The sequence below is a fragment of the Danio rerio genome, chromosome 3, assembly GCF_049306965.1.
Source record: "Danio rerio strain Tuebingen ecotype United States chromosome 3, GRCz12tu, whole genome shotgun sequence".
NCBI lineage: Eukaryota > Metazoa > Chordata > Actinopteri > Cypriniformes > Danionidae > Danio > Danio rerio.
The window spans coordinates 19,953,357-19,978,367 of record NC_133178.1 but is presented as its reverse complement, the minus strand read 5'-3'; the positions used below and the strand labels follow the sequence as shown (position 1 = coordinate 19,978,367).

Here is a 25,011-nt window from a genome sequence, read left to right as displayed (position 1 = left end):
TTTTGTCAGTTTAGTCGTACGAAATTGTATGATTTGAAAAAGGAGGCGTGGCACTTAACCCCACCCCTTAACCCAACCGTCATTGGGAGATGGGCAAATCGTACTAAATTGTTCGAATAAGATCATACGAATTCATACGAATTAGCCACTAAATGAAAAAGTTACGAATTGCCGTGAGATTGTGTTGGTTTTTTCATCACAATGACATGATCTGACAACAAATTACGGTACAAACAGCAAAAAAAGCATCAGAAAAACCCTTTACAGGTCACATCAAAAGACCCCTTCAGAATACACTATTATATTGACAGCATGGCTAAGTAATTTGACTGTCATATCCGTACACAATGACACAACATGTTCATTGACATAGAAACTTCGTTTTAAGAGATGAACTAAGGTTTTTGAGCAAAAGACTGGGTTTTGCAGATAATCCATGGTGTTCTGCTATTTGTATGTGTTGGTTTTGAGAAATGCACTTACTGTTCTGCAAAATTTCAATACTGATCTGAGAAATGTACCAAAGCGACTGAGAAAAACTGTATTGGCATAATCACTATATGGTGGTATTGATAACAAAGCTGGATGGGTGGGTGGGTTTTACAGCTTAATTTAAAAATGTAAACTTATTGTAGTTTTATTATCCATGGTTTCATGGTGATATCTATGAAGACAGGTGAAAAGACACATTCTCTGAAATTATATAGAGAGAGACAGACAGGTAGGTATGTAAGAAGATGGATGAATGGATGGATGGATGGATGGATGGATAGATAGATAGATAGATAGATAGATAGATAGATAGATAGATAGATAGATAGATAGATAGATAGATAGATAGATAGATAGATAGACAGAATGATAGATAGATAGATAGACAGAATGATAGATAGATAGATAGATAGATAGATAGATAGATAGATAGATAGATAGATAGATAGATAGATAGATAGATAGATAGATAGATAGATAGATAGATAGATAGATAGATAGATAGATAGATAGATAGATAGATAGATAGATAGATAGATAGACAGAATGATAGATAGATAGATAGATAGATAGATAGATAGATAGATAGATAGATAGATAGATAGATAGATAGATAGATAGATAGATAGATAGATAGATAGATAGATAGATAGATAGATAGATAGGCAGGCAGGCAGGCAGGCAGGCAGGCAGACAGACAGACAGACAGACAGACAGATAGAAAGATAGATAGATAGATAGATAGATAGATAGATAGATAGATAGATAGATAGATAGATAGATAGATAGATAGATAGATAGATAGATAGATAGATAGATAGATAGAATGTGTCATGGAAATATGAGTGGTTGGGGATTTCTCAGGTCTTATATCCCTATCCCAGCGCTGTGTTAGAGAGTGTGTGTATGAATGTTTGGATATGTGGGTGTGTGAGTGTCAGATGACATATGTGTAGACAGTGTGTACAGGGTGATTCCATCAGACAGAAATAGCTGCAGAGTTGTATAAAAGCCTGAGACACACACTCCAGCGGACAGAGCAAAAGGAGTCCCTCGCTCACACTCAACCAGGACAAGAGACAGAAAAAAAGCACTGAATATACCAACTTGTAAATCAGGAAAAATCTGAAGCTGAAGATGCAGGTTTGCTCAGTCCTGGAGAAGAAAGGAGGCTGTGTGGTTGGAGCCGAGCTCAGCTGCAGCGTCAGGGAGGAAAACCCAAATAAGAGAGAGAGTTACACCGCTGACTGGCGCAGCATCAATATGAAGACACAACCTGAGGATCGGTGAGAAAATCATATTTTTGTTGTGATTTCTAATAAGTAATCATGTAGTTATTTGTATTATACTACTTAAATATTAAATATTATTTGCTTTTTAAAGCATGTGTTTCACAAAAAGGCTGTGCTAATGAAAAATATGTATATTAATGATTTAAACAAGATCAAGCAAATTAACAGAAATCAATAAAAAGATTAGGAACAAGTTAAATTTATTATTAATCCTATGCAGTTTTTCCTCACCAGTAGGCTACATTTATCATTTAAAGGTATAGTTGACTCTAAAATGAAAATGTTTTCATAATTTTCTCACCCTCAAGTGGTTATAAACCTTAATGAATTGCTTTCTTTTGTTGAACAAAAAAGAAGATAATTTGAAGAAAGCTGAAAACCTGTAACCATCGACTTCCATTGTAGGAAATATACATCCTATGGAAGTAAATGGTTTTCAGCATACCTCAAAATAAATTTGTGTCTAACAGATGAAAGCAATTCATAAAGAAACTCAAACAGAAACAAGTTAATAAAACCAGAATTTTCTGTGAAATATCCATGCATCTTTAGACATTTTTAAAACAACTTAGATCATTTATATTTAGTGCATCTTAAATTAATATTAAACACATAAAAAAATATCAAATCTTCCCTCTCATTTATAATTCTCCATGTTTCTCTCTCTCCAGCCAGTCGATGCTGATGTCAGACGATTCTCGGCGAGAGTCTCTATCCCGTTATTGGCAGGTGCGTCCTCTCCATCAGGCCTGTCCGTCGGGTGTGCGCAGAGTGGGCACTGTGGATACGGGTGTAAGAGAGCACCAGCTCTTGCCCTACAGGAACAGCCTGCCCCTTCCCATCTTCAAGCCTGCAGAACTGGGCGTCCGCCTGGGTCGTGGAGCTCCACACACCCTGGAGGATCTGCCACCTGTCCGCATCCCTGACGGAGTTTGTCCAGACAAGAGAGCAGTGGAACAGATCACCAGAGACCTGCCGCCTGTCAAACCCATGCGGATGGAGTTCGCCAAGGCACCCAGAGCTCTGGGACGATCAATGTCTCAGGAGGCCCAGAGAGGCTGAAAAGCAGGAAGACAAATATGAGTCAAAGACTTTATGGACGTTATTAAATAATGAGGCAATCAGAGGGAGAGAATCAGAGGGATTAAGAATGTAGAAACTGATTTTAGGAAAAGTAAAACAGCAAGTTTAGTGAGTGAAATAATGATAACAATCATAATGAAATAATATGCAAATGATGAAATGTTCATAAAGGCTGGGAAGAAAGAAAGATGATGATGATGATGATGATGATGACCTCGATGACAAGCCTAAAGGTTTTGTTTGGTGGGTTTTGAGTTGTAAATAGGATCTGCTTGTTTTGTATTGTCAATGTTCGAAGCACTTTTAATTGTAAGGACACAGGTTCATTTTCTGAGCTTGTGTTGATGTTTTTTTCTGCATGTCGTCAGGGTTGTTCATGCAAAAAGATAATTAAGCAAAAGAGAAAATTATTTATTTTTGTTAAAACTTAACGCCAAATAAGAATTGCACTATTTATTGACTGTTGATAATTGTTGACTTGTTGAAAGCTGATAATTACTTTAATAAAAGTTTTATCGGATCAGACCTGTTTTGTGTTTCATTACAAGAGAGAAAGAAAGAAACTTGTTTAAACAACAAAGCACAAACCCCGCCCACAAACAATTCTTGACATTTCATTGGTCATTTAAGTTTGTTTATTACAAAGCACTGAACAAATAATAACCTCAAACCTAAAGTTATTAATAGATTAATTAGTTAATTACATATTTTAGATATATAATAGATAGATATATGTATATATAGATATATTTATATTTATAATAGATAATATAATATTTATAATATGTATATATAGATATATTTATAATAGATAATATTATATTTATAATATGTATATATAGATATATTTATAATTAATAATATTATATTTATAATATGTATATATAGATATATTTATAATAGATAAAATTATATTTATAATATGTATATATAGATATATTTATATTTATAATAGATAATAATATATTTATAATATGTATATATTGATATATTTATATTTATAATAGATAATATTTTATTTATAATATGTATATATATATTTATATTTAAAATAGATAATATTATATTTATAATATGTATATATTGATATATTTATATTTATAATAGATAATAATATATTTATAATATGTATATATAGATATATTTATATTTATAATAGATAATATTTTATTTATAATATGTATATATTGATATATTTATATTTATAATATATATATTTCTTGTGTTTGGAGGAAAAATGCATGTGTGGAGTGGATTTTTTTTACATCAATTATTCAGATTGGCATGGATGAATATGATCATTTGAGGAACATGTTAACAATGTGAAAATATATCTGAACAATTTACACTATGCAGAAAACCATTCAAATGGGGGAAATAGTATTTAAGAATCTTAAAGCAAATTTCAACCCTCAATTCACTGGTCAGTATGCCATAGTTGAGAGGATTGATTCGGAAAGCAGTATGTCCTGGTGCAAGATTTTGAAACCAAAGATAAGCAATAGAGTCTGGGGTTGTGCTGAGGGGTACAGTGCTGAATTGATTTACATCATACATCTCTGACAGGAAGTTTTTTGTCAAGATTGGTAACTTTTCCTCGTCTATGGCACCGTTAACGTGTGGTCTTCCGCAAGGCTTGATTTTAGCACCTTCTCTCTTCTCTCTATATAGGTTTTATTTTCAAGAAATATGGCCTGTATTTGTATCTTTATGCGGACGATACACAGATTTATCTGTCAGTCAAAAAGGAAAATGACTCCTCTGTTGTGAACTCCCTGTCACTGCACCTGGAGGAGGTAAAGGCATGGCTTTCTGAGAATTTTTTATTTTTAAATGAGGAGAAAACAGAGGTTATTGTTGTTTGTAAACGCCCCAGGTTTGGCAAAATGGAGGAGTTTAAATCACCCCAAGTACATATCCTGGGCGTTGCATTAGATCAGAACTTAAAATTTAATAAACATGTTTCAAGTGTGGTTGGAAATAGCTTTTATCAACTTCAACTTATTTCTAAAATTCAATGAAATGAATAAAGTCTTCCCTCACTTCACGTTCTTGAGAAATTGTCATACATTCTTTTAGAACCTCCCGGTTAGACTATTGCAACTCTTTCTATTTTGGGCTGCCTCAGATCGATCACCTATAGTGCAAAATGTAGCAGCTAGATTTTTAACAAAAAGCCTGAAATATGCATGCCACTCCCATTTTAAGGACTCTCCTTTGGCTACCGGTGAGACAAAGAGTCAAATTTAAAATCCTTCTCTTTATCCTAACACTTGCTTGTTCCGCTGATCAGTTTCTATTAAAAGTCCCAAAGGTCCACTTTAAAAGCATTCGCTATAGCCAGTTCTTGGCTTTGGAATTAAAAATGTCTTCATTAATGCAAATTTTTAAGTCTAAATTAAAGACTTGTCTATTTTCTAGGTCGTTTCAAACATAAGTCCCTTCTACGGGGGGCCTGCGGCCTCGTTTTTAATCTTGTTTAGTGTGGTCAACTGTGGTGGCATCTTTTAACTAGGTGGGATTATTTAAAGGGTCAAATACTTTCTTGTTTTAGGCATTGAAACCAAACTGTTTTTGTATAATCTATTTTACATATTTTATGCTCTCTTTTACATTATGTGCCTATTTACTGTTTTGTTTACTCTGTACTGCTTGTTGTTCTTGTGGCCGTTTGGAAACATGCTATAGAAATAAATTGGACTTGAACTAATATTTGGTAGGGGGAATTAAGATTTTTTATATATATATATTTCAAGTAGTTAATAAAAAGTATTTAGTCAGTAACTTAGGCAGTAAGTTGTGCTGCAGAGACTTGATAGTATGGAGAAAACATTGCGACAGAAATCTGAAAACCCTCTGTTTCAAACTGAATGACTGGATTTTAGGATAAATGGAAAGAACGTTGAAAGAAACTACAATATTTTGTAAGTTCTTTTAAAAGAATAATAAGAAAAACTTCTTCCGAACCTCCATACAGGAATGATGTTGTTATATTGTTCAGCTTTTACAGTAATAATATTCAAAGTGTTAGAATAGAATACATTAGAATACAATTTTCACATTTCAGATCTCTGTAGCATCTTGTCAGCTGTATATTTTCTTCTACTGATGCAACTTTCTCTATAAACTTGAATGTCAGTGGGGAGAAAAAAACAAAAATGAGAAAGAGATTTTATGAAAGTTTAAGTTTTTTCATCTAAGTAACATGTAGAAAGAGTCCGTTTTAGTTATTAATTTAGAACATGAAAAGCTTCTTGAGAGTTTTTTTTGTTTGTTTGTTTTTTGGACACAATATAGACATAACTTCATTCCTGAATTAATTGAGTTCTTATAATCCTGCTGTCCATGTGTTTTAGAATATTGTTAGCAGTCTCAGGGGAACGTGTTGTGGGATGTGAAAGGCAGGATTGGATGGAATGGAATGTAAAGAGGCAGTCCAGCAGTGGTCAGAACAGACAGTCCTTTGGCATCACAACTGCTCTCATTAGCTTGTTCTTTAAAGCAATGCTTAAAATACTTTGGGTTATAGCTTTCTGGTCATTTTTAATTTTCACAGTAATAATTTACCTTTGATTGTATTGTAAAATTAATAATATACTATCTTGTAAATAACATACAGTTTTAGAGTGCATTTAAAATGTATTTTTCTGCTTGTGAAAACAACAACAATAAGGCTCATATAATAAAAAGTAAATAAGGAAGTTCAGACTGTTGATTAAAAAAAACAATCAAATCTATACAAAGTCACATTAAGCATTCTATTGAGCTCTATAGAACAGAAGGGTGAACAGGAGCTGTGACTGTGGTACATGCTGTCTGATTCATCCCCCAGAAAGCATTCAGTGATTCTGTGCCAAGAATGTCATCTCTGAGGACACTGACTTTGGATGCCTCTCTCTCTTTCTTTCCATCAATTTATTTCTTTCTGATTTCATTACTGTGCGCTAATTAAAATATACCTTTTTATTACAGTCATAATCATAGTCATTTTCTCTGTGTCACGCTGACGCCTGTTAGATATTAATAGTTAATCAAACTGAGCCAAAGGACGAGAGTGTGTAGAGGTGCTGTTGATGGCAACAGCGGGCATCTGCACCCCTCCACTGATCCTTTAATCTAGTTGGTTCTCGTTCTCCCTCTGGTCGGTTTTTTCAGCTGTTGCACGACAACACATTCTACCACATGTTTTAGATTTGGGGTTTATTTTTGATTATTTAGCCTTTGCTTTTAGCTTTAAAAAATTATGATATTACGTGTTAGAAGAGACTTAAATCACATTTGTAAACAAAACTGGCATCAATTATTAACATTTTATATTTAGTTATGTTCTGCATCTTTTATTCCCCCTATGCATGTTCTCCCCGTGTTGCGTGTGTCTCCTTTGGTCTTTGTGAAAGGAATAAACTAAATTGGCCATAGTTTACGATTGTCTGTGAATGAGAGATTGTGGTTGCCAGTACTGGGGTGCGGCTGGAGGGGCATCAGCTGCATAAAACATATCTTAGAGTAATTGGTGGTTCATTCTGCTGTGGCCACCCCTGATTATTCAGGGACTAAGCTGAAGGATAGTGAGTGAGTATTTCCCTTTAGTGAAATATCTATTTTGCAACACTAAATGTTTGAATCAGCAATATTTAGCTCACAAAATATCTAACTAAAACTACAACATAATTTTTTAATCAAAATCCATTCGTTTGACACATTAATGCATGTTCATAAAATGGAACTTGATTTAATTTTTATTTTTAGAAATGACTAATTGAGAAGTAACCTTTACACACCTCCCATGACCTTATAAATTACTTAGTGAAACAGCCAATGGCAAGTGTCCAGCTGCACATCTTTTCAGTATTTATATTTTTTAGAGTTAGTAGTAGTGGCGTTTATTAAAATGATAAAATTAATACTGTTTCGTAGTTGTGCGTCATGTGATTTTTTTTATATGTTTTATTTAAGTTTTTTCCTTTTTTTTTTAAATACAAAAAAATACAAAGAAAATCAACTGGTATAAACACAGGAATCCCAGCAACAAATCAGGAAATAAAAAAAAGAAATACAAATGAATAAATAACAAACAAATGGGGGTATTTACCAATAAATTGTTGGCATGGCCAGAAAAGGTTGAGATTTTGGTTCCAAGGAGTGTATCCTCTCAAACTGAATGACTTGATAAAATTCACACATCTACTATTTGTACCATGGGGGGTTGGAAGTTTTTCAGTTTAAAAGTTTTTTGCAAGAGTTAGGCCAATTAAAAGGAGACGTCACATTTTTTTTTTTTTTTTTTTAGTTTGCGCAAATTTTGGCTGTGTAGTTCAACAATGTTTATTAAGCAGAATTCCATGGATATAAAGAAAAATTAATTTGTCAGGAGATTTTCACTCTATTTCTGAAATGGTGATTTATGCACTTTAATAACACATATGCTCATTTTATTGCATTGTCGCTGGCATTCAAGAGCTTTTTGTTACTTTAATTTAGGCATGATGAAGACTTAATAATTCCTTAATACCAGTGTTCTTGTTTGCTGTAGAACTTGTGCTGCGTCCCAATTCGCATAATATCCATCCTAAATAGTACGCCTATTCAAAAATAGAATTAGTATGTCTCAAAAACTGTAGTATGTTGAAAAGAGCAAAAATACCCGGATGGTTTATTATGCCCAGAAAAAAATCGAAGCGTAGATGTCCAAACCCCTGCATATTTTAGTTCCAAGCCCAATTAAACACACCTGAACCAGCTAATCAAGCACTTTCTTGGTACTAGAAAATTCCAGGGAGGTGTGTTGAAGGAAGTTGGAGCTAAACTATGTAGGACATCAGACCTCTAGGACCAAGTTTGGGCACCCCTGCTCTAACCCCACAATACACTGCACGTTGGACGTAAAATTGATTAGAACTACAAACGCGGGTGAAAAGTGTAAACAAACTACAAACATGGCGGACACGCGAGACTAAACAAGTAGAGAGGCTTCGGTGAAGTTGTTAGAATGAGTGTAGATCAATATCTAGCCTACTGGAACATATTTAAACCGTGTTAACGTTATATTTCTTCTGCAACAACAATGTGAACTTAAATAAAGACGTGTTTGGACAACTTCTGAATGCATACTTACCCAAAAACCTGAGATTTCTCTGCATGAAAGACGAATGGCAGATTATCCTGCTGCTGCTTCTCCAATAAGGTAGGAAATTAAATATGAAGAAATGTGGATGATGTGTTATAGACAGAGGACTTAACTGAGCATAGCGATCTGCTAACGAGGAAGTATGCCCCATAGCTTGCGTAGGCTACTCTGCACAGTCAAAAGTGTACTCTTTAACTTTACAAAAAAAGTACTTACTTTTAGTGCGCAGTGTGAATTGGCACGCAGGTCTGAGTATTCTCTCAGTATGATACCCTTTGATGAAAATATCATGGTTCACGGTATCAAAGACTTGTGATTACTGCTTTCAAATTTACTTTTTTAAAATGTCTGAGTGAATTTTAAAAAAAAATATTGGACTTTAAGAAACATTTAAAATATTTTGCAACCGTAAACATGTCAGGCTAAATATTTTAAATAAATCATTGACTTCTGCTGTCTTCATTAACTATTCATTAATTCATTAAACAGATTTAAAAAGGCAAGTTTTGACATCTTTCTTTTTCTTGGATATAAAGTAAGCCACTGCACTGTTAAATGTATAGCATACTTGGATGTTGGTGCAAAAGCAATGTGTTTAGCAAAATGTTTGTTGAATCATAGGCTGACCAGTAGCATTTGATGTGGATGGTCCTTTGCTGCTGGAGATACTGATGCCCTAAGGAACTACAGAAAGTAGTCATAAAAACGCATAGGAAAAAAGCATGCATATACAGTAGGAATGGTATAATAGAAAATTTTACCAGTTTTAAAACCTTGACCTTTCCATACCACAGTAAACCTTGAAACCCATGCTTAATCAAGAGATTAAATTAAAACCAGCAAGCATGAAATCTGATTTTAAACTCGAAATTCTGAAAATTTAAAACAAAAATTGCAGTGACTCTTTTTTTTAAATTAATAGTAGAAGAATGATGCTCCTGATCCTCAATATATAACCATAATGCATCTATGAAAGCCGTGAAGACACAGAGTTGATTGGACCATCTCCATTCATCCAGTGTAATTATCACCTTGAAAAGCGTGTGTGTCCATGTGCAGTTTTGGAGGGGTGTGTTGTCAGCTGATCTTATTTTGACCCCCATCTGTCTCCTGGAAGCTTTCTGGTATGAAGTATCTTCACCATTTTGTGCCAGTATCATTAATGTGCTCGAGCTCTCAGATAACCCACATAACCAGTATGTGTTATGAGTCACTGCTTGGCAACATACACACAGTTACACACAGTTACACACTTATTTAAACATTAGTGAGTGTTGTTATATGATGTTTTCTGTCAAGTGCATGTTTAAAAATTGAAACTGTAATTTACATAAGTTTTCTTTGGAGTGTTTAGTGAACAACGTGACTTCTGTTCCTTTAAATACATGTCCCATGTGCTTAAAAAAAACTCTAAATCGGAGACTGTGTGTCTAATTGGCGCCGTGTGGAAAATTATATTGCATAAGAGGTCATATCTGAGAAAGATACATCAGTCATCAGTGCAACAGGCTGTGCAAACACACACAATCTGTAATCCACACCACTGCTCAAGCAATCTACAGGCAAGTCTTAAATGATGACAATGCACAATTTCACCAAGTGAAGGGCAAATACTTTGATTACAAAATGCACATGTTCTTTTAACAAGTTTAATAAACATGAGAGTTAACCCATCATGAACTAAAACAAGCACAGACACCCTCTCTTGTAGTGAAAACAGGTATTTCTCCATGGTGGCTGGTCTTTTATTGAACAATCAGAATTGTAATTATTATATTGTGCATTTCTTCTAAAAATATAATTCCAAACAAGTTACAGGTTTTCAGCTTTCTTCAAAATATCTTCTTTGGTGTTCAACAGAAGAAAGAAACTCAAAAAGGTTTTAAACATGTTAATGGTGAGTGAATGATGACAGAATAATTTTTTTGGTGAATTATTTGTTATTGGCGCTTCAAATATATAGTTTGATTATTAGTTGTCAGAAATCCTACATTTGGACCAGGGCTTAATTTGTCCTGGATCCGGCACGGCATGCACTAAATTCCAGGGGTTTCATTACCACAACTTAAAATGGGCGTGGCTCAAACAATCATACAGGTTATTTTTTGTTTTATAATGTTATATTTTAAAGATTTCATTAGCAAAAACAGCCGACCACATTTTACTCCGTTTTACTGTAAACAATAAAGTCTCTGGGCTTTTGTACTTCCATGGTAAACCACAAAATAATAATAATAATGGTTGTGGTACATTAGATTAACCGTGTTTTTGTAGTTTAAAATATGGTATTCAGTCATGTTTAAACAAATAAATACCACATTTTTCTGTAATAAATTGTGGTTAATTTTTCTTACTCGATCTTAGTAAATTAACATAACACATATTTATTTTCTATTTTTATATAAAGTCATCATACACAAAACCCCTGGCATCAGGACAGGTATCTGTTGTTACTGTATATAATATAAAAGTGATAATACATGAAACCCCTGGGATCAGGACAGGTATCTGATGTTACTGTATATGATTTATAAAGTATTTGACACAAATCCCCTGGGATCAGGACAGGTATCTTAAGTTATAACAGTATTAATGTAATCTGAGAGGAATCTTAAGTTAATTTGTTTAATATAACATATTACACTGACTTCACATGAAACACCTGTGATCAGGACAGCTATTTTAAAGTACTGCATATAAAAGACATTGGACACGGAACCCCTGCGATTAGGTACAGGCAAAGAGCTTAGAATGACCAAGAGGCGACACTCAATAGAATGTTCCATTGCAACAGCAGCGCCCAGCAACAGCCCCGGATTTCGCCATTTTGGAGTGAAAGTGATCGGCCGTACATTGGATCTCATTACTGTCGCGATGGCAAGCAGCTGCTTTGTTTTTTATTTATTTATTTAAAAAGCGAATTAAAGTTGAGATGCAACTTGAAAGACGACAATACAACACGTATTATCACGAACATTAGCACTTTCAATAGTTTATTTTACAGACTTATAATATACTGTTGTTCTATTGGAGTTTTCAAAATGGCCGCCGCGCCCTCTAGTGGCTGTTTCCCAAATTACAATAGAGTGTCGCCTCTTGGTCATTCTAAGCTCTTTGGTACAGGTATCTGAATCAAACGGCTATTTTTTCACAATCTGCGCATGATCCGTGACCTATGCAAATTCACAGATAGGCCACGCCCACCCGGTGACGCAGTAGCGGTTACGCTGTACTGAAACCCCTGGAAAAAAGTGCCTGTCCTTCTCAATAGTCCTACTCCCCGTCCGCTGTTCACTTTCATTTTCTTCCGCCAAGCAATGCCAAACTTAATTGTGGGTCCGTCGGCGCCGCTTCAGTGGTATTGCTCGCCATAGATATTTACGTTAGATGTCGCCTACACTATTGTTGACTATTGGAAGGAATGTGCCAAAAGAGCCGCCATTTTAGTACAGGTTAGCACTGAAATAAATGCGGGACCAAGGTGCAGTGGAAGACTGTTCATCCAAAGCCAGAGATATATATACACACATATTCCAATGTTGGGGGGTGTTCCCTAATCCGTGCCCTGAAACACCCTGTTTTCACTTCTCATTTTAACTTAGGGAGCAAATTGTTTTTGAATGAATCCCCATTATGAACAACTTGTTCACTTAACCGACAATAATACAAGTTTCTACCCACAGCGTCTTGTTGTCATTTCATTTACATGTTTCATTTACATTGATTTTATTTAACAAAACTAGCATAAGCCTAGACTTTAGTGCAAATTGGTGCTACTTTGCCTTATTGTGAATGCAGTAAGAGATTGTATTATCATCAATCACGTTACTTGTTTAGCGCAAATGTTAAAAACTAAATCTTACCTAGGCCTATGTTCTGCCTAAGTCCAGCATCTACACATCTGGCGCACTGTCTTGACTAGTGCGGTTGCAAGAATTTTGTCCTGGGAGCACTGTACAAATGTGGCGGCACTATTGATGCATGCTCAGGGTTCGTATGCGATATGTAGTGTATATATCTTTGGTTGCTCACTGCAGAAGTTGGGACTTTCTCATCTTTTCGAACGCCAACGGAAGCGTCATCCAATCAGATCGCTGTATGCAAATACACCTCAAAGAGTTGCCGATTGCTGACTAATTTCATTGGCTAACGATATGACGATCGCATCAGCCCCAACTTCAGACATGCCCTCTGTCAACCGTTGACGCTGAAGCCCTGCGTGAATTGTGTGTTCCTTTACAATTACTGGTTAGGAAATCTCTTCAGTTGTTTGTTAATATTACTTATTTAAAAGTGTACAGTTCTCCTTTAGACTTTATCATATGTGTTAAAACATAACACGCTGATAGCATTCCTTTATTATTATTATTATATATTATGCAACACTATGAATCATGAACTAAATGTTAAATTTCTCTTTATAAATTATCACAATAAAAATCATCACATGCTCGTACTTTAAATTTGAATGTTTTAATGCAAAATATGAAGAATACAACACAAAGTCCCTTTTAAGCTCTTCTGCTATCTGTGCCTTTTACCTATATATAATACACATATACATGTATAATATAATGAATAAAGGTGGAAAAATGTCTGAAAAATGCATAACTATCACCATTGAGTACTTCAAGAGCTAAATTTTTAACTAAACAGAGAGTGGATGAGAGGAATAAGTGCAATTAAAAATACAGAGAAGCTGACTGAGCTGGCACTGTCTTTAAATTTGATAAATCCAGGCTGGTCTTTGCTGATTTGAGACTTGATCCAAGACTCGTATTCAGACACTCGGGTGAAAACGCCAGGGTTTTTGGGTTGTGCGCAGCCTCGACCGAAACTCGCAATGCCAGACTGAATCCACTGCTCAGAGCTGTTGTGAACCAGTGGACCGCCACCGTCTCCCTGAAAAGATGAACAATCCACATTGTTTATATTATCTTTAAATAGTAAGCATGTTTAAGTAAAGAAGTAATCGGTTCCTTACTACACATATGCCTTTCCCTCCCTCGTTCGGTCCAGCGCAAATCATGCCATCTGTAATTAAACTTCCATAGGCAGATTTACAGTCACCATTGCTGACAACTGGGATCTTCACCTCCTGCAGGGTGGTTGGAAACTGAGTGCCTGTTGCATGAAAATAAGCACAAAAACACAATTTAAGGCCATTCACACCAACTATAATTATCTTTAATGATGACTACATTATTGTCAAGAATAACACTTATTTTAGACTTAACTTTATGCATCTTTTCACTCTCATCTCTGTTATTATGATTAGTTAGTCTGCAATTAAATAAACAAACCGTCTTGGTTATTAACGTAACCCTCGTTCCCAAAATAGGGAACAGAGGCATGTGTCTGGAAAGACACTTTGGGAGGACGCTAGCTGACCAATCACTCTGCGTATAGAAAACGGGTCGATGATTGTCAGTTAGTTGGCAGAGCTCGGCTCCGCAGGTGCCAGTGATTAATCATTAGCAGCGTATATAACTTGCACGCGCAGAACGAGCAGTTACATTTTTAGCCTGCTGAAGAGTTAAACACTGAGCTATCAACTGGAGAACCTGCTGTGGCATCGGAGTCACACGTCACCGTTCCCTGTTAGGGGAACAAGGGTTATGTTAGTAACTGAGACGTTCCCTTTCACTGCGCACTCCAGTGTGTGTCTTGTAAAGATATATGGGAGTGTGTACAGAAAATGCAACATCAGCTTAAGACTGTCACGTCCCTTGTTGGAAGTTTGCCAAGCATAGCGTGAGCGCACGAGCATCACCAAGGGTGCAACCTTCCGATTCCCTTCCTTGACCCTTTAATTACCATTACATGGGAAAAATTTAGAACAATTTAGATTGAGGGTCGTAAATGTGCTTTTACCTATCTAATGTAGATTAGGATTTTTTTAATTACGATGTTGGGAAAGCGTGCAAGTCCCTGAAGGGGGAGGATGCTGTTGAGACCACCTGCTACCCAAAATGGGATGACCTGATGGCAATATGGACATATGGACTAGCACTATCCAGGTGGAGTGCTACATATGATAAGCCAGCCTGATCTCACGAGGAAGTGTAAGTATTTTACGTTTTGTGTGTTTAGTGGCTAATTCATACAAATTCGTATGAGTTCAGTATTCAATATCGTACGAAAATGTACGATTTTAAAAAAGAGGCGTGGCACCTAACCCCACCAATTGTACGAATTAGATCATACAAATTCATACGAATTAGTCACTAAATCAAAAAGTTACGAGCTGCCATGAGATTGCGTTGAATAAGCTGGTTAGTGGGTAGGGAAGACACGGGTCCGTCTGAGAAGGGGGAACACTCAGTGGCTGAATAAGCTGCAACCCAGTCCTAGGAAACATCCATACACTGTGGACAATTTAGTTTATTAAATTTATCTATACTGCATATCTTTGGACTGTATGCCTGTACCCACTTTAGGCATTGGGATGAGCCCTTTCCAATCGAATGCAGTGGCATTCAATGGCAATCAAAGCTCCAAATGATGTTGCAGTGATGCAGTGACCTTACCAGTGGTTTTACTGAGAAGATGCCACTTATTATATCACCATTTTATCTGCGTTTTCTTTTTTATTTAAAATATAGTAGGTTAAACTTGCAGAATGCTTAGGGTTAATGTAGAATAATCTGTGCTTGCAAATTTAATTACAATCAATAAAATATTTGTTTATTAAAAATAAAGCATAAGCAGATCACAGACAGCCTGTGTATGCTGCAATATATATATATATATATATATATATATATATATATATATATATATATATATATATATATATAGTATACGTTAGTAGAATGTGTGTAGACTATTAAACCAAATTGTCACCTTGAATGTGTATTTAACTGATTTTTAAGTTGCCCTCACCTCCAGTATTAATTGACCCCCATCCAGTGATCCAGCTCACAGCACCTTTACCAAGTGAACTGCCAGAAGCTGTCAGACAGACTGGTTTAATATAATCCGTGAAGCTCACAGGAGTGGAAAGCTTGAGGAGCGCTATGTCATTCTTGTTCTTAGCCGAGTCATATTTAGGATGGTTGATGATTTGAGATGCTGGATTGTGAATTACATTTGGGTCTCCTGTTGACAAATGTCCCAGGTGGACTACTAAGTTCGATGCTGTCAATCTGTCAATAGAAAATAAAACAGTCTTAATTAAGAGGCTTTTCAGTCTAAATGTGCAATGTATCAGAAATTCATACTTTTGGAAACACTGGGCTGCAGACAAAACCCATTCACGATTGATTAGAGTCCCACCACATAAAAGACCTCCAGTTGGAATATAATGAATGCTCACTTGCCATGGCCAAGAGCCTGCCATGGCAGTTTGCCCACCAATAATCCTGGGTTTGAGTGGCGCTCTGCCGCACACTGATGAGAATAGATGTGAGAATTCAATCTGATTCTTAAGATCATAACATTTCTACCTTACATATCTGGGTTTGGATGGGTTTAAGATTGCAGGAACTTACCATCTAACTGGCAGAGTGAGCCTATTGAGGAAAAAAAAGTACATTTACTCAGACAGTGGTGTAAAGTAACAAATTACAAATACTCAAATTACTGTAATTGAGTAGTTTTTCTCAGAAATTGTAATTTACTGATTAGTTTATAAATGTATACTTTTACTTTCCCTTGAGTACATTTTTAATGTTTTATCAGTGCTTTTACGACACTACTTTCCTTCAACATGCAGTCCCTAATTTTTTTTTCTTGTCTATGGGGATTAGAAAAATCTGTTCCGTGATTCCCGTCCAATCAAATCACACATAGAGGGTAAATCGCATCATAATAAACTACGTCAAGTCATTGGCGATTTATAATTAAGGGTGTAACGATACGCGTATTCGTATTGAACCGTTCGGTACGAGACTTTTGGTTCGGTACGCATTACAAACAGAACGATTTGATTCAGACTAACATCTAAAAAGATAAAAGAGAATAAGTACAAAATATAAGGTTTTCATTGCAGCAACCCTCAACATGGCATCCCAAATTACGTGGCAGACAACATGCTGCCTTCCCCGCTGTCATGTTAAACAGTAAAACATCGCTTTTGAACTCAGAATATCACTTTATTAACGCATGCACATATTAGCAATCTTGATGCCTTTTGTGTCAGCCACATTAAGTCGATTTATGAAGATTTTAAGATGTCTTTTTAACCCAAAATTGTTCAGTGTGACCGCTGTTAAAAGTTTAGCCATTTTAAAGAGTAGATAATGAAAAGCACGTTAAAAATGATATATATAAATAAAGAAAGAAGAAATAAATTAGACTTAATGTCAAAATTGTAAATGTCTTGTAAGTAGGAGGTTTGAATTTAAAAATGCATTTTTAAAGTATTTAATATAATACATACTTTTATAGTGAAGTATTCATATAATTATCTGATTTTGACAGTAAAATGTATGAATCATCTTTTATTCTTTGGACAGAAATCATAAAAAATTTTGCCTATGACACATGAGCACATATTTAAATAGTTATCTTGTTGATTCATGCACTTTATTGCACGTTTTATTACATGATTCCTAGAGTGCAATTGAACTCCACTGACCTGACAACCACTGCAATGAAAAAAAATATTATGAAAAATATATAATTCAAACTACCTTTAACAACAGAAATGTTGAATATGTGTGTGGAATTTCAGATTTTTCTGAAAATAATGACTAAAAATCTCAAATGAACTTCAATCATAGATTTAATTTAATTTTAATTTAATTTTAATTTTAATTTAATTTAATTTAAAATTTTTCATTGACGTCAGTGGCTCCATAAACCTTTAGCATATAACTTTTTCTGGGGTTTTTTTGGGTGTAAAAATGATCTTTAGAGTATGAACATGTTCATAACCCAAACAAAAAAGGTTATTTAAAGTTATTTGCTTCATGAAGTCATGAAAATTCATCTAAAACAAGACTGTAACGCATATTTTTGTCTGTAATCAAGTGATTTTAAAGAGTTAAACATAAAATGAAATTTAATTTTTTTTAAATGACTAATTCATTTAAATTTAATTTTAATTAATTTTACTTAATTTTAATAAAATGACTAATTAATTTAAAAAGACATTTTTTCATAAGAAACAAAAGAACAAAACAAACATTATTATTATTATTGTTATTATTATCATGTTGAAGATTTTACCTGATATGTTGAGAAGTAAGACTCCTGCTACACACACAGCTAAACGCAGCATCATCCTCATATTTTCTTCAATGCAGAAAAGAAAGGACAGGTGAAGCTAACACTTTTGACTTAAGTAGAGCTTTATCACTCACCTAATCTTTAGCACATCATGTTTTACTGCTATAGCCTTCTATAAATGATATCAGTAGGCTATACACACCCTGCTGTAAAACTGTTTCAACACTACTTCCTGTAATAATGCTACTTACTTTATATGATTTATATGATATATTCAGTTTCATTTACGGAGTTTCATATTCATATCACTTAATATACCCGCCTCTTTTTGAAAATATTAATCTAGACACTTCACAAAAAATGTTGAGGTTATGTTATAATAAACAAGCACATTTGAATTACATCACTCTTCTTCTGAGTATAGCTGTATATTTACTGTAAACAGGTTTGGATGAATCACCTAAAGAAACATCAGAGAAAAAAAATGTATATTAAAAAATGTTGACATTCTCAAAATGTAAAACCTGATGAAAACATATTAGTCAAAAGAAGTGGTGGGAACTATTGAAAAATTCAGTTAATGTTAGAGGTACTTGATTTTATTTTGTATTATAAAAATATTTGTGGCTTGTGAGGACCTCAGCAAATCCCAGCATATGTTACATTGTATTACATTTTAAAAAGCTTATAATCAATTTTTTTAAGTGCTAGAGTAACAGCAGATATTTTTAGTCCAGGATGTTCTGTTTCTAACCCAGCGCAAGGCGTCTGATTATCAAATGTTGTAAAACAAACAGTCGTACACTGAACATTTCCTTTGACTTTTGATCTCATTTGAGGGTGTCCGTGACATCATTATCATCATCATCATTATCGATAACATATTGAATATCTAGGGTCAATGTACTGTAAGTTAGAATATTAGCCATTTTAGTATGCAGTTGGTTCTTTTGAGCTTTCTGAAATTTCCTCAGATTAAGTATTAGCTTATATACAAAGTGCTAAGAAAATCATTTTAAATACAAAGTTGCAGTGCATTCATCAAAATATCAGATCACACTGGCAAAAAAACAGCCAATTAAAACCTTGCATTCAACAGACAGAATTCTGTTTATCCACCATTTACTCTGCTTTGTTTGTTGTAATCAGCTAAAAAAAACTGTGAAAATGAAATCAAAAGGCATTGAGACCTTTAGTTGCATTATACTATATTGTTTTTATTTAAAATAAATCGTAAAACACTTGATCTTGATCAGTGCTGATAACTTTTTTGTGTAATATGAATCATTTGATACGATTTCAAAAATGTACGATTTCAATTTACAGTCTACACACCAGAATTAAATTCTCAGAGTCTCTGCATTGATCCTGTGGGCCGGCCTGAACACTTCACACCAGCAGCTTCTCCACGATGAACATCTTCAGCCTCTGGCGCCTAGACTGCAGCTCTGCACAAGAAGTTTGGCCAGAGGATAAATGTTCGGGCCCAACTGAGCTTAGTTTCTCTCAAGGTTATTTCCTTCACTTTCATCAATTGGTGAAGTTTGTTCCTCGCCACTGTCACCACTGGCTTGCTTGGTTTGGGACTTTTGAAGCTGCGCATCGATGGATTTGTTTTTTATTGTTTGGACTTTTAGCCGTGAAATTTTAACCACACTGAACTGAACTAAACTGAACTTCAGCACTGAAAACTGGGCTGACACTGTTTCAATTTACTATGTTAAGCTGCTTTGACACAATCTACATTGTAAAAGCGCTATCGAAATAAAAATGAATTAAATTAAATTTATGAGATCTTGATCTCTTCTCCAACTTCTGATTTTTACAAATTATCTTTAACAAAGTGACTTTGACTTTTTTTTTGTAGTTTAAAACTATTTATTATCTGGGATGGTCTCGCAAATTATGGTATAATAACTGGTTAATGACCTCCCAGTACTATATCAGCTATTTTACAAATTTGTATTTCTACAGTTTAATGTATTTAAACTATCAAAGTTGAATTTTCTCCTTTAAAGGTTGTCAAAATAAATACTGTGGTGTGGTCCTATAACTAATGTAAAATCTAAAATATAAACAGAAATCACTGAAATAAACAGAATCACCAATGTATCCAAAGCTTTATGGACACATCTTTTTTCACCCTGCCTCTATGGGAAGATAAGAGACAAACCATCTAATTTGCTAAATTAAAGGGATAGTTAAAGGGATAAACTGAAAATTCTGACATGATTTACTCTCCATTCACTCTCCATGATAAAAACTTTATTTATTTTTTCTATTGAACACAAAAGAAGATATTTTGAATCTTGGATAAGGGTATTGATTTCAATAGTCAGTGGTTATAGGTTAAAGCAGTGTTTCTCAACCACGTTCCTGGAGGCCCACCAACACTGCAAGTTTTGGATGTCTTCATTCTCTGTCACACCCATTACAGGTCTTTCAGTCTCTGCTAATGAGCTGATGATCTGAATCAGGTGTGTTTGGTTAAGGACACATGGAAAATGCACAGAGCTGGTGGTCCTTTAGGAATGTAGTTGAGAAACATTGGGTTAAAGCATGTCGGTTACAGGTTTTCAGCTTTCTTCAAATTATCTTCTTTGTGTTCCGCAGAAGAAAAGAAACCGATAACAGTTTATTACCACTTGAGGATGTGTCAATAGTGAGTAAACTTTCATTTTTTAGTGATCGTACCTTTAATAAAAAGATTATTCATTGAAAATGAAAGGCTGTAAAACCAAAGTCTGTACTTCGGATGGATTCTCTGACCTTTAGTCTTTTTTTTCATCAAAGTCTGTCCAGTAAGCCATTAACTGCAGAAACATTTATACATTCATTCATTTTCCTTCGGCTTAGTTCCTTTATTTATCAGGGGTCGTAACCCAAACCCTTCCAGCTGCAACCCAGTTCTGGGAAACATCCATAAACACTCATTCAGACTCATACACCATGGTCAATTTAGTTTATTCAATTCACCTAAACCGTATGTCTTTGGACTGTAGGGGAAACCGGAGCATGCGGAGGAAACCCAGGCCAACACAAGGAGAACATGCAAACTTCTCACAGAAATGCCGACTGACCCAGCCGGGACTCGAACCAGTGACCTTCTTGCTGTGAGGCCACTGAGCCACCATGTTGCTAACTGAAGAAACATCCAGAAGTAAAGCATTTTGGTCATGTGAAGTCCTGCTTATAGTCCATACTCATGCTTATACAAAAGCAACTAATTGCTTAAAGGCATAGTTCACCAAAAAAAGCTATAGATATTTTTTTTTGATATAAAGGTGTACTATATGCTTTGGAAGGAGAGATTGCTGATTAAATTAAAATCTTTAGGAGTCACTGGCAAAACGTATAATTGAGTCATGGATTTCTTATTTGGAAGAAAGATACAAGTTAGGGAAAGTAAAAGAATATTCAAATGAATACACAGTGGAGAATGGAACTCCTCAAGGTAGTGTTTGCAGCCCATTGTTGTTCAATATAATGATAAATGACATTTTCTGTCAGGTTGAACAAAATGTAGAAAAATCGTTGTATGCAGATGATGGGGCATTTTAGATTAGAGGCCGGAATGTGTCATTTGTTCAAAAGAAAGTACAGAATGCAATATTTGAGGTGGAAAACGGGCAAATAAAAGGGGATTCAAAATATCTGTTGAATTGAATTGAATTTTATTTGACAGATTTTAGACAAACTGTACAAAAAGTATTCCATACACTTTGTTAAAAAAACTGTCGAGGATAAAAACACAATAAAGCCCTGGGCCTATTTCCATTGTGGTCCTCTGTTAAATAAAAACAATGTATGGCTTCAAAACACTAATGAAGAATAAAACAAACAGTTGCAACAGTGGTACGAACAGTCAACTTATCCAGCACATGTTCTACACAGCTAATGGCCTTCCAGCCGCAAACCTATTCACACTCAAGTAACATAAAAATTAAAACATCCTCGTCCACCATGCAAACTAATTATCCTCATCAAACAACCATCTTTTGATAGCTTTTTTGAACAACCTTAAATCTTTTATTTCATTGATTGATTTTGGTAGTTTGTTCCACATGATTGCACTTGTATATAAAAACACATTTTTCCCCACTAAACTTCTAAATTTAAATAAACAAATATTAAAATCCCAACTCCTAGTACTGTATGAATGCTGTTGCCTCACCATTTGAAAATAGTTCATCAAATAACTAGGAACCACATTATTAAACATTTTACGCACCATTTCCAGTTTTAAAAAAACACACTCTATTACTAAGAGTTAACATACCTAATTTATTAAAAGACTCTTTGTGCAAAAGTGCTCTAGGGTGCATTTTTAAAATTATTCGTACTAATTTATTTTGTGTCTTTTGCAATTTCTCCTTCAAATTCTGTAAGCAGCTACTGTACCAAAATGACGTAGCATAATCAAAATGGGGTTGAATTAAAGCTCCTGCCAACAATTGTAAAGAATGAACATCCAACAGATCAGATTGTCTTGCTTGCTTTCAAACAGATGACTCAGGTCATCTGTTTTTCAAGACGGCATAAAACCATATCACTTGCTTTAAAACTATATGGGCAACCACTAAAACAAGTAAAAACTGTAAGGTTTCTTGGGGTTTGGTTCGATGGAAAGCTGATATGGAAGGATCATCTGAATAAAATCATAGACAAAAGTAAAAAGTTTATTAATGTACTTCGTTGCCTGTCAGGGCAAGAGTGGGGAGCGATTAGGACATCATTACAAAATATATACTGTGCCCTCATGAGATCTGTCCTTGATTATGGGTGTATAGCTTACATGTCGGCAGCAGAATCAAACCTCAAGAAATTAGATATATTACAGGCGCAGGCCCTTAGAATCTGTAGTGGATCATTTAGAACCTCTCCAGTTTCATCTATGCAGGTTGAAATGGGAGAATCTTTAGAAGAATGAAATTAATGATGGCATATTGGGTTAAATAACATTATTAATAATTAACATTATTAGAATGTTGGGAGCATGACGAAACTAATTTCATAAGTTTCGGGTGGATAGCTGAGGCAGAAGCCAGAATAATTGGATTAGATCAATTGCAATACTGTAAGTCAGTCCCAACCCCATATATTCCGCCATGTTTTTTTCCATTACCTAATGTTGACCTCAGTATACAACAGGAGTTAAAAGATAACAATAATAATCTTCCAACAAAATGTATAGTGCAGAATTATTTAGAAAAACATTATAAAGAATCGATATTTTTATTTACAGATGGATCCAAAGACCCACAAACAGGTAAAACAGGCGCAGCAGTATATATCCCAGTTAATCAATCCCATATTAAGAAAAGAATAACTAATAATAAATCAATATATACAACAGAGTTAATTGCAATATTAATTGCCCTGTGGTGGATTGAGGAAAATGACATATATAGTGTAGTAATTGCATCAGATAGTTTTTCATCACTTGAAAGTATAAAATCAGGAAGGTCATCGTTCAGAATGGATATTCTTAATAACATACTCTGTAAGACATACTGTGATAAAATGATTGGCAAATCTGTATATATTATTTGGGTTCCTGCTCACAACGGTGTGGAAGGGAATGAGAGGGCAGACTTTCTGGCCAAACAAGCTCTCAGAATTAGTGAACTAGATCTAGAAGTCCCATTGAGCAAAGCAGAAGCTAAAATCATGATAAGAACGTATGCACAATCAGTATGGCAAGTACCCTGGGATAACATTGATACAGGCAGACATCTATATAATATACATAAACAAGTCGGTGCTGGGAGGAGGGAGAACAGAAATTGTAGGGAAGGAAGTATTATAACTCTGATGAGAATAGGTCATACTGGACTCAACCATACTTTACATAAAATAGGGAAACACCCAACCGGGCAATACACTGTAATCAACAAGAAACAATAGAACATGTTTTATTCCACTGTAGTAAATATAATAAAGAACGAAACGATCTTATTTAATCAGTTAAAAAGAGCAAACTTCAGGATTTCAAATTGGCAGGTTTATTAGGAAATAAATCTAGTGAGGTATATAACGATATAATGAAATTTAATAAAGAAACCCAGTTAGAGAAAAGAATATAGATCTAATATAATCAGAAGAATTAATTGTTAGCCCACCCCTTCCCCCAATTTTATTTTGAAATGTAATTTTTTTTATTATTATTTTTGTTATTTATCTCCCCCCTCACAATGTCCTCCCCCTCTCTCTCCCCCCAAGTCATTTCAGTTATTATTCAACTAGTCCATCCTCCATACCAGTCGGTGGCGGTAATGCACCTATAAGTCTGTTTGCCAACCGCCAATAAAACCCAAAGAAGAAGAAAAAGAAAAGAAGACCACAAGATAGAGCCCTTAACCACATTTTGCACATTGGTAAACTCAAATGAACTAAAACCCGAAAACTGAATAAACATTTTTGTTCAGAATTTCCTATTTCTTATTATTATGTGCACGTATTCGCTGTGCACGTACTGTTGAGGTATGTTGTATCAGTAACAAACATTCTGCTGATTTCAAATAGGCCTGAATATCCTGGAGTCGAGTTCATGTTTTCAGGTAAATTCCAGTGTGGGTAAGTCACTACTCTTTCCTATTCATTTCAAGGCATCTTGTTGTTTTGAGCTTTCAGGCAAAAGAAAGCAAAAGTATTAGTTTAATTTCACAGTTCTCCAACACTTTATTTACACACAAAAGGGACTGAGTTGCATTTGTATTGCTTCATGTTGACATGTTATTACAAACAGTAAAGTGCATATGAGTTTAAAACTACTGTTCAAGTAAAAAGTTGATTCTTTAGACTGATTCCTCACCAAAGCTGCATTATTTACAGAGAAACACA

At 34.8% G+C, this 25,011-nt stretch overlaps 2 protein-coding genes and 1 long non-coding RNA gene across 4 annotated transcripts; 2 read left to right on the top strand and 1 right to left on the bottom strand.

Annotated features, from left to right (window-relative positions):
* The first annotated feature begins 1,524 nt into the window (after window positions 1–1,524).
* Window positions 1,525–3,393, top strand: tcap (titin-cap (telethonin)). The gene is made up of 2 exons (NM_001305571.1): window positions 1,525–1,778; window positions 2,456–3,393. Exons 1-2 carry the CDS (start codon window positions 1,630–1,632, stop codon window positions 2,844–2,846), a joined length of 540 nt encoding a protein of 179 aa, NP_001292500.1. The 5' UTR covers window positions 1,525–1,629; the 3' UTR covers window positions 2,847–3,393.
* Window positions 3,394–8,797: 5,404 nt separating this feature from the next.
* LOC141381181 (uncharacterized) lies at window positions 8,798–24,483 on the top strand. Its single transcript, XR_012400934.1, has 3 exons — window positions 8,798–9,051; window positions 19,495–19,679; window positions 21,171–24,483. It is a non-coding gene; the product is annotated as an uncharacterized lncRNA (long non-coding RNA).
* zgc:153968 lies at window positions 13,318–19,737 on the bottom strand. 2 transcript variants are annotated; one of them, NM_001077456.2, is made up of 7 exons: window positions 19,504–19,737; window positions 18,169–18,234; window positions 16,488–16,508; window positions 16,218–16,386; window positions 15,880–16,142; window positions 13,979–14,118; window positions 13,318–13,896 (listed from the first exon to the last, which is right to left on the bottom strand). In NM_001077456.2, the coding sequence occupies exons 2-7, from the start codon at window positions 18,221–18,223 to the stop codon at window positions 13,639–13,641; spliced, it is 906 nt and encodes a 301-aa protein (NP_001070924.2). In that variant the 5' UTR covers window positions 18,224–18,234; window positions 19,504–19,737; the 3' UTR covers window positions 13,318–13,638. The 2 variants fall into 2 exon arrangements, with proteins under 2 accessions (NP_001070924.2, XP_068073775.1); XM_068217674.2 differs by lacking the exon at window positions 19,504–19,737 and having other exon boundaries at window positions 13,452–13,896; window positions 18,169–18,806.
* Window positions 24,484–25,011: the final 528 nt, after the last annotated feature.

Coding starts and splice junctions, on each gene's coding strand:
- tcap (NM_001305571.1), top strand. CDS start 1,630: ATGCAGGTTTGCTCAGTCCTGGAGAAGAAAGGAGGCTGTGTGGTTGGA. Junction 1,779..2,455: donor AAGACACAACCTGAGGATCG/GTGAGAAAATCA, acceptor CTCTCTCTCCAG/CCAGTCGATGCTGATGTCAG.
- zgc:153968 (XM_068217674.2), bottom strand. CDS start 18,229: ATGAGGATGATGCTGCGTTTAGCTGTGTGTGTAGCAGGAGTCTTACTT. Junction 16,143..16,217: donor GCAGCCCAGTGTTTCCAAAA/GTATGAATTTCT, acceptor TTCTATTGACAG/ATTGACAGCATCGAACTTAG. Junction 13,897..13,978: donor GAGGGAAAGGCATATGTGTA/GTAAGGAACCGA, acceptor TCATCTTTTCAG/GGAGACGGTGGCGGTCCACT.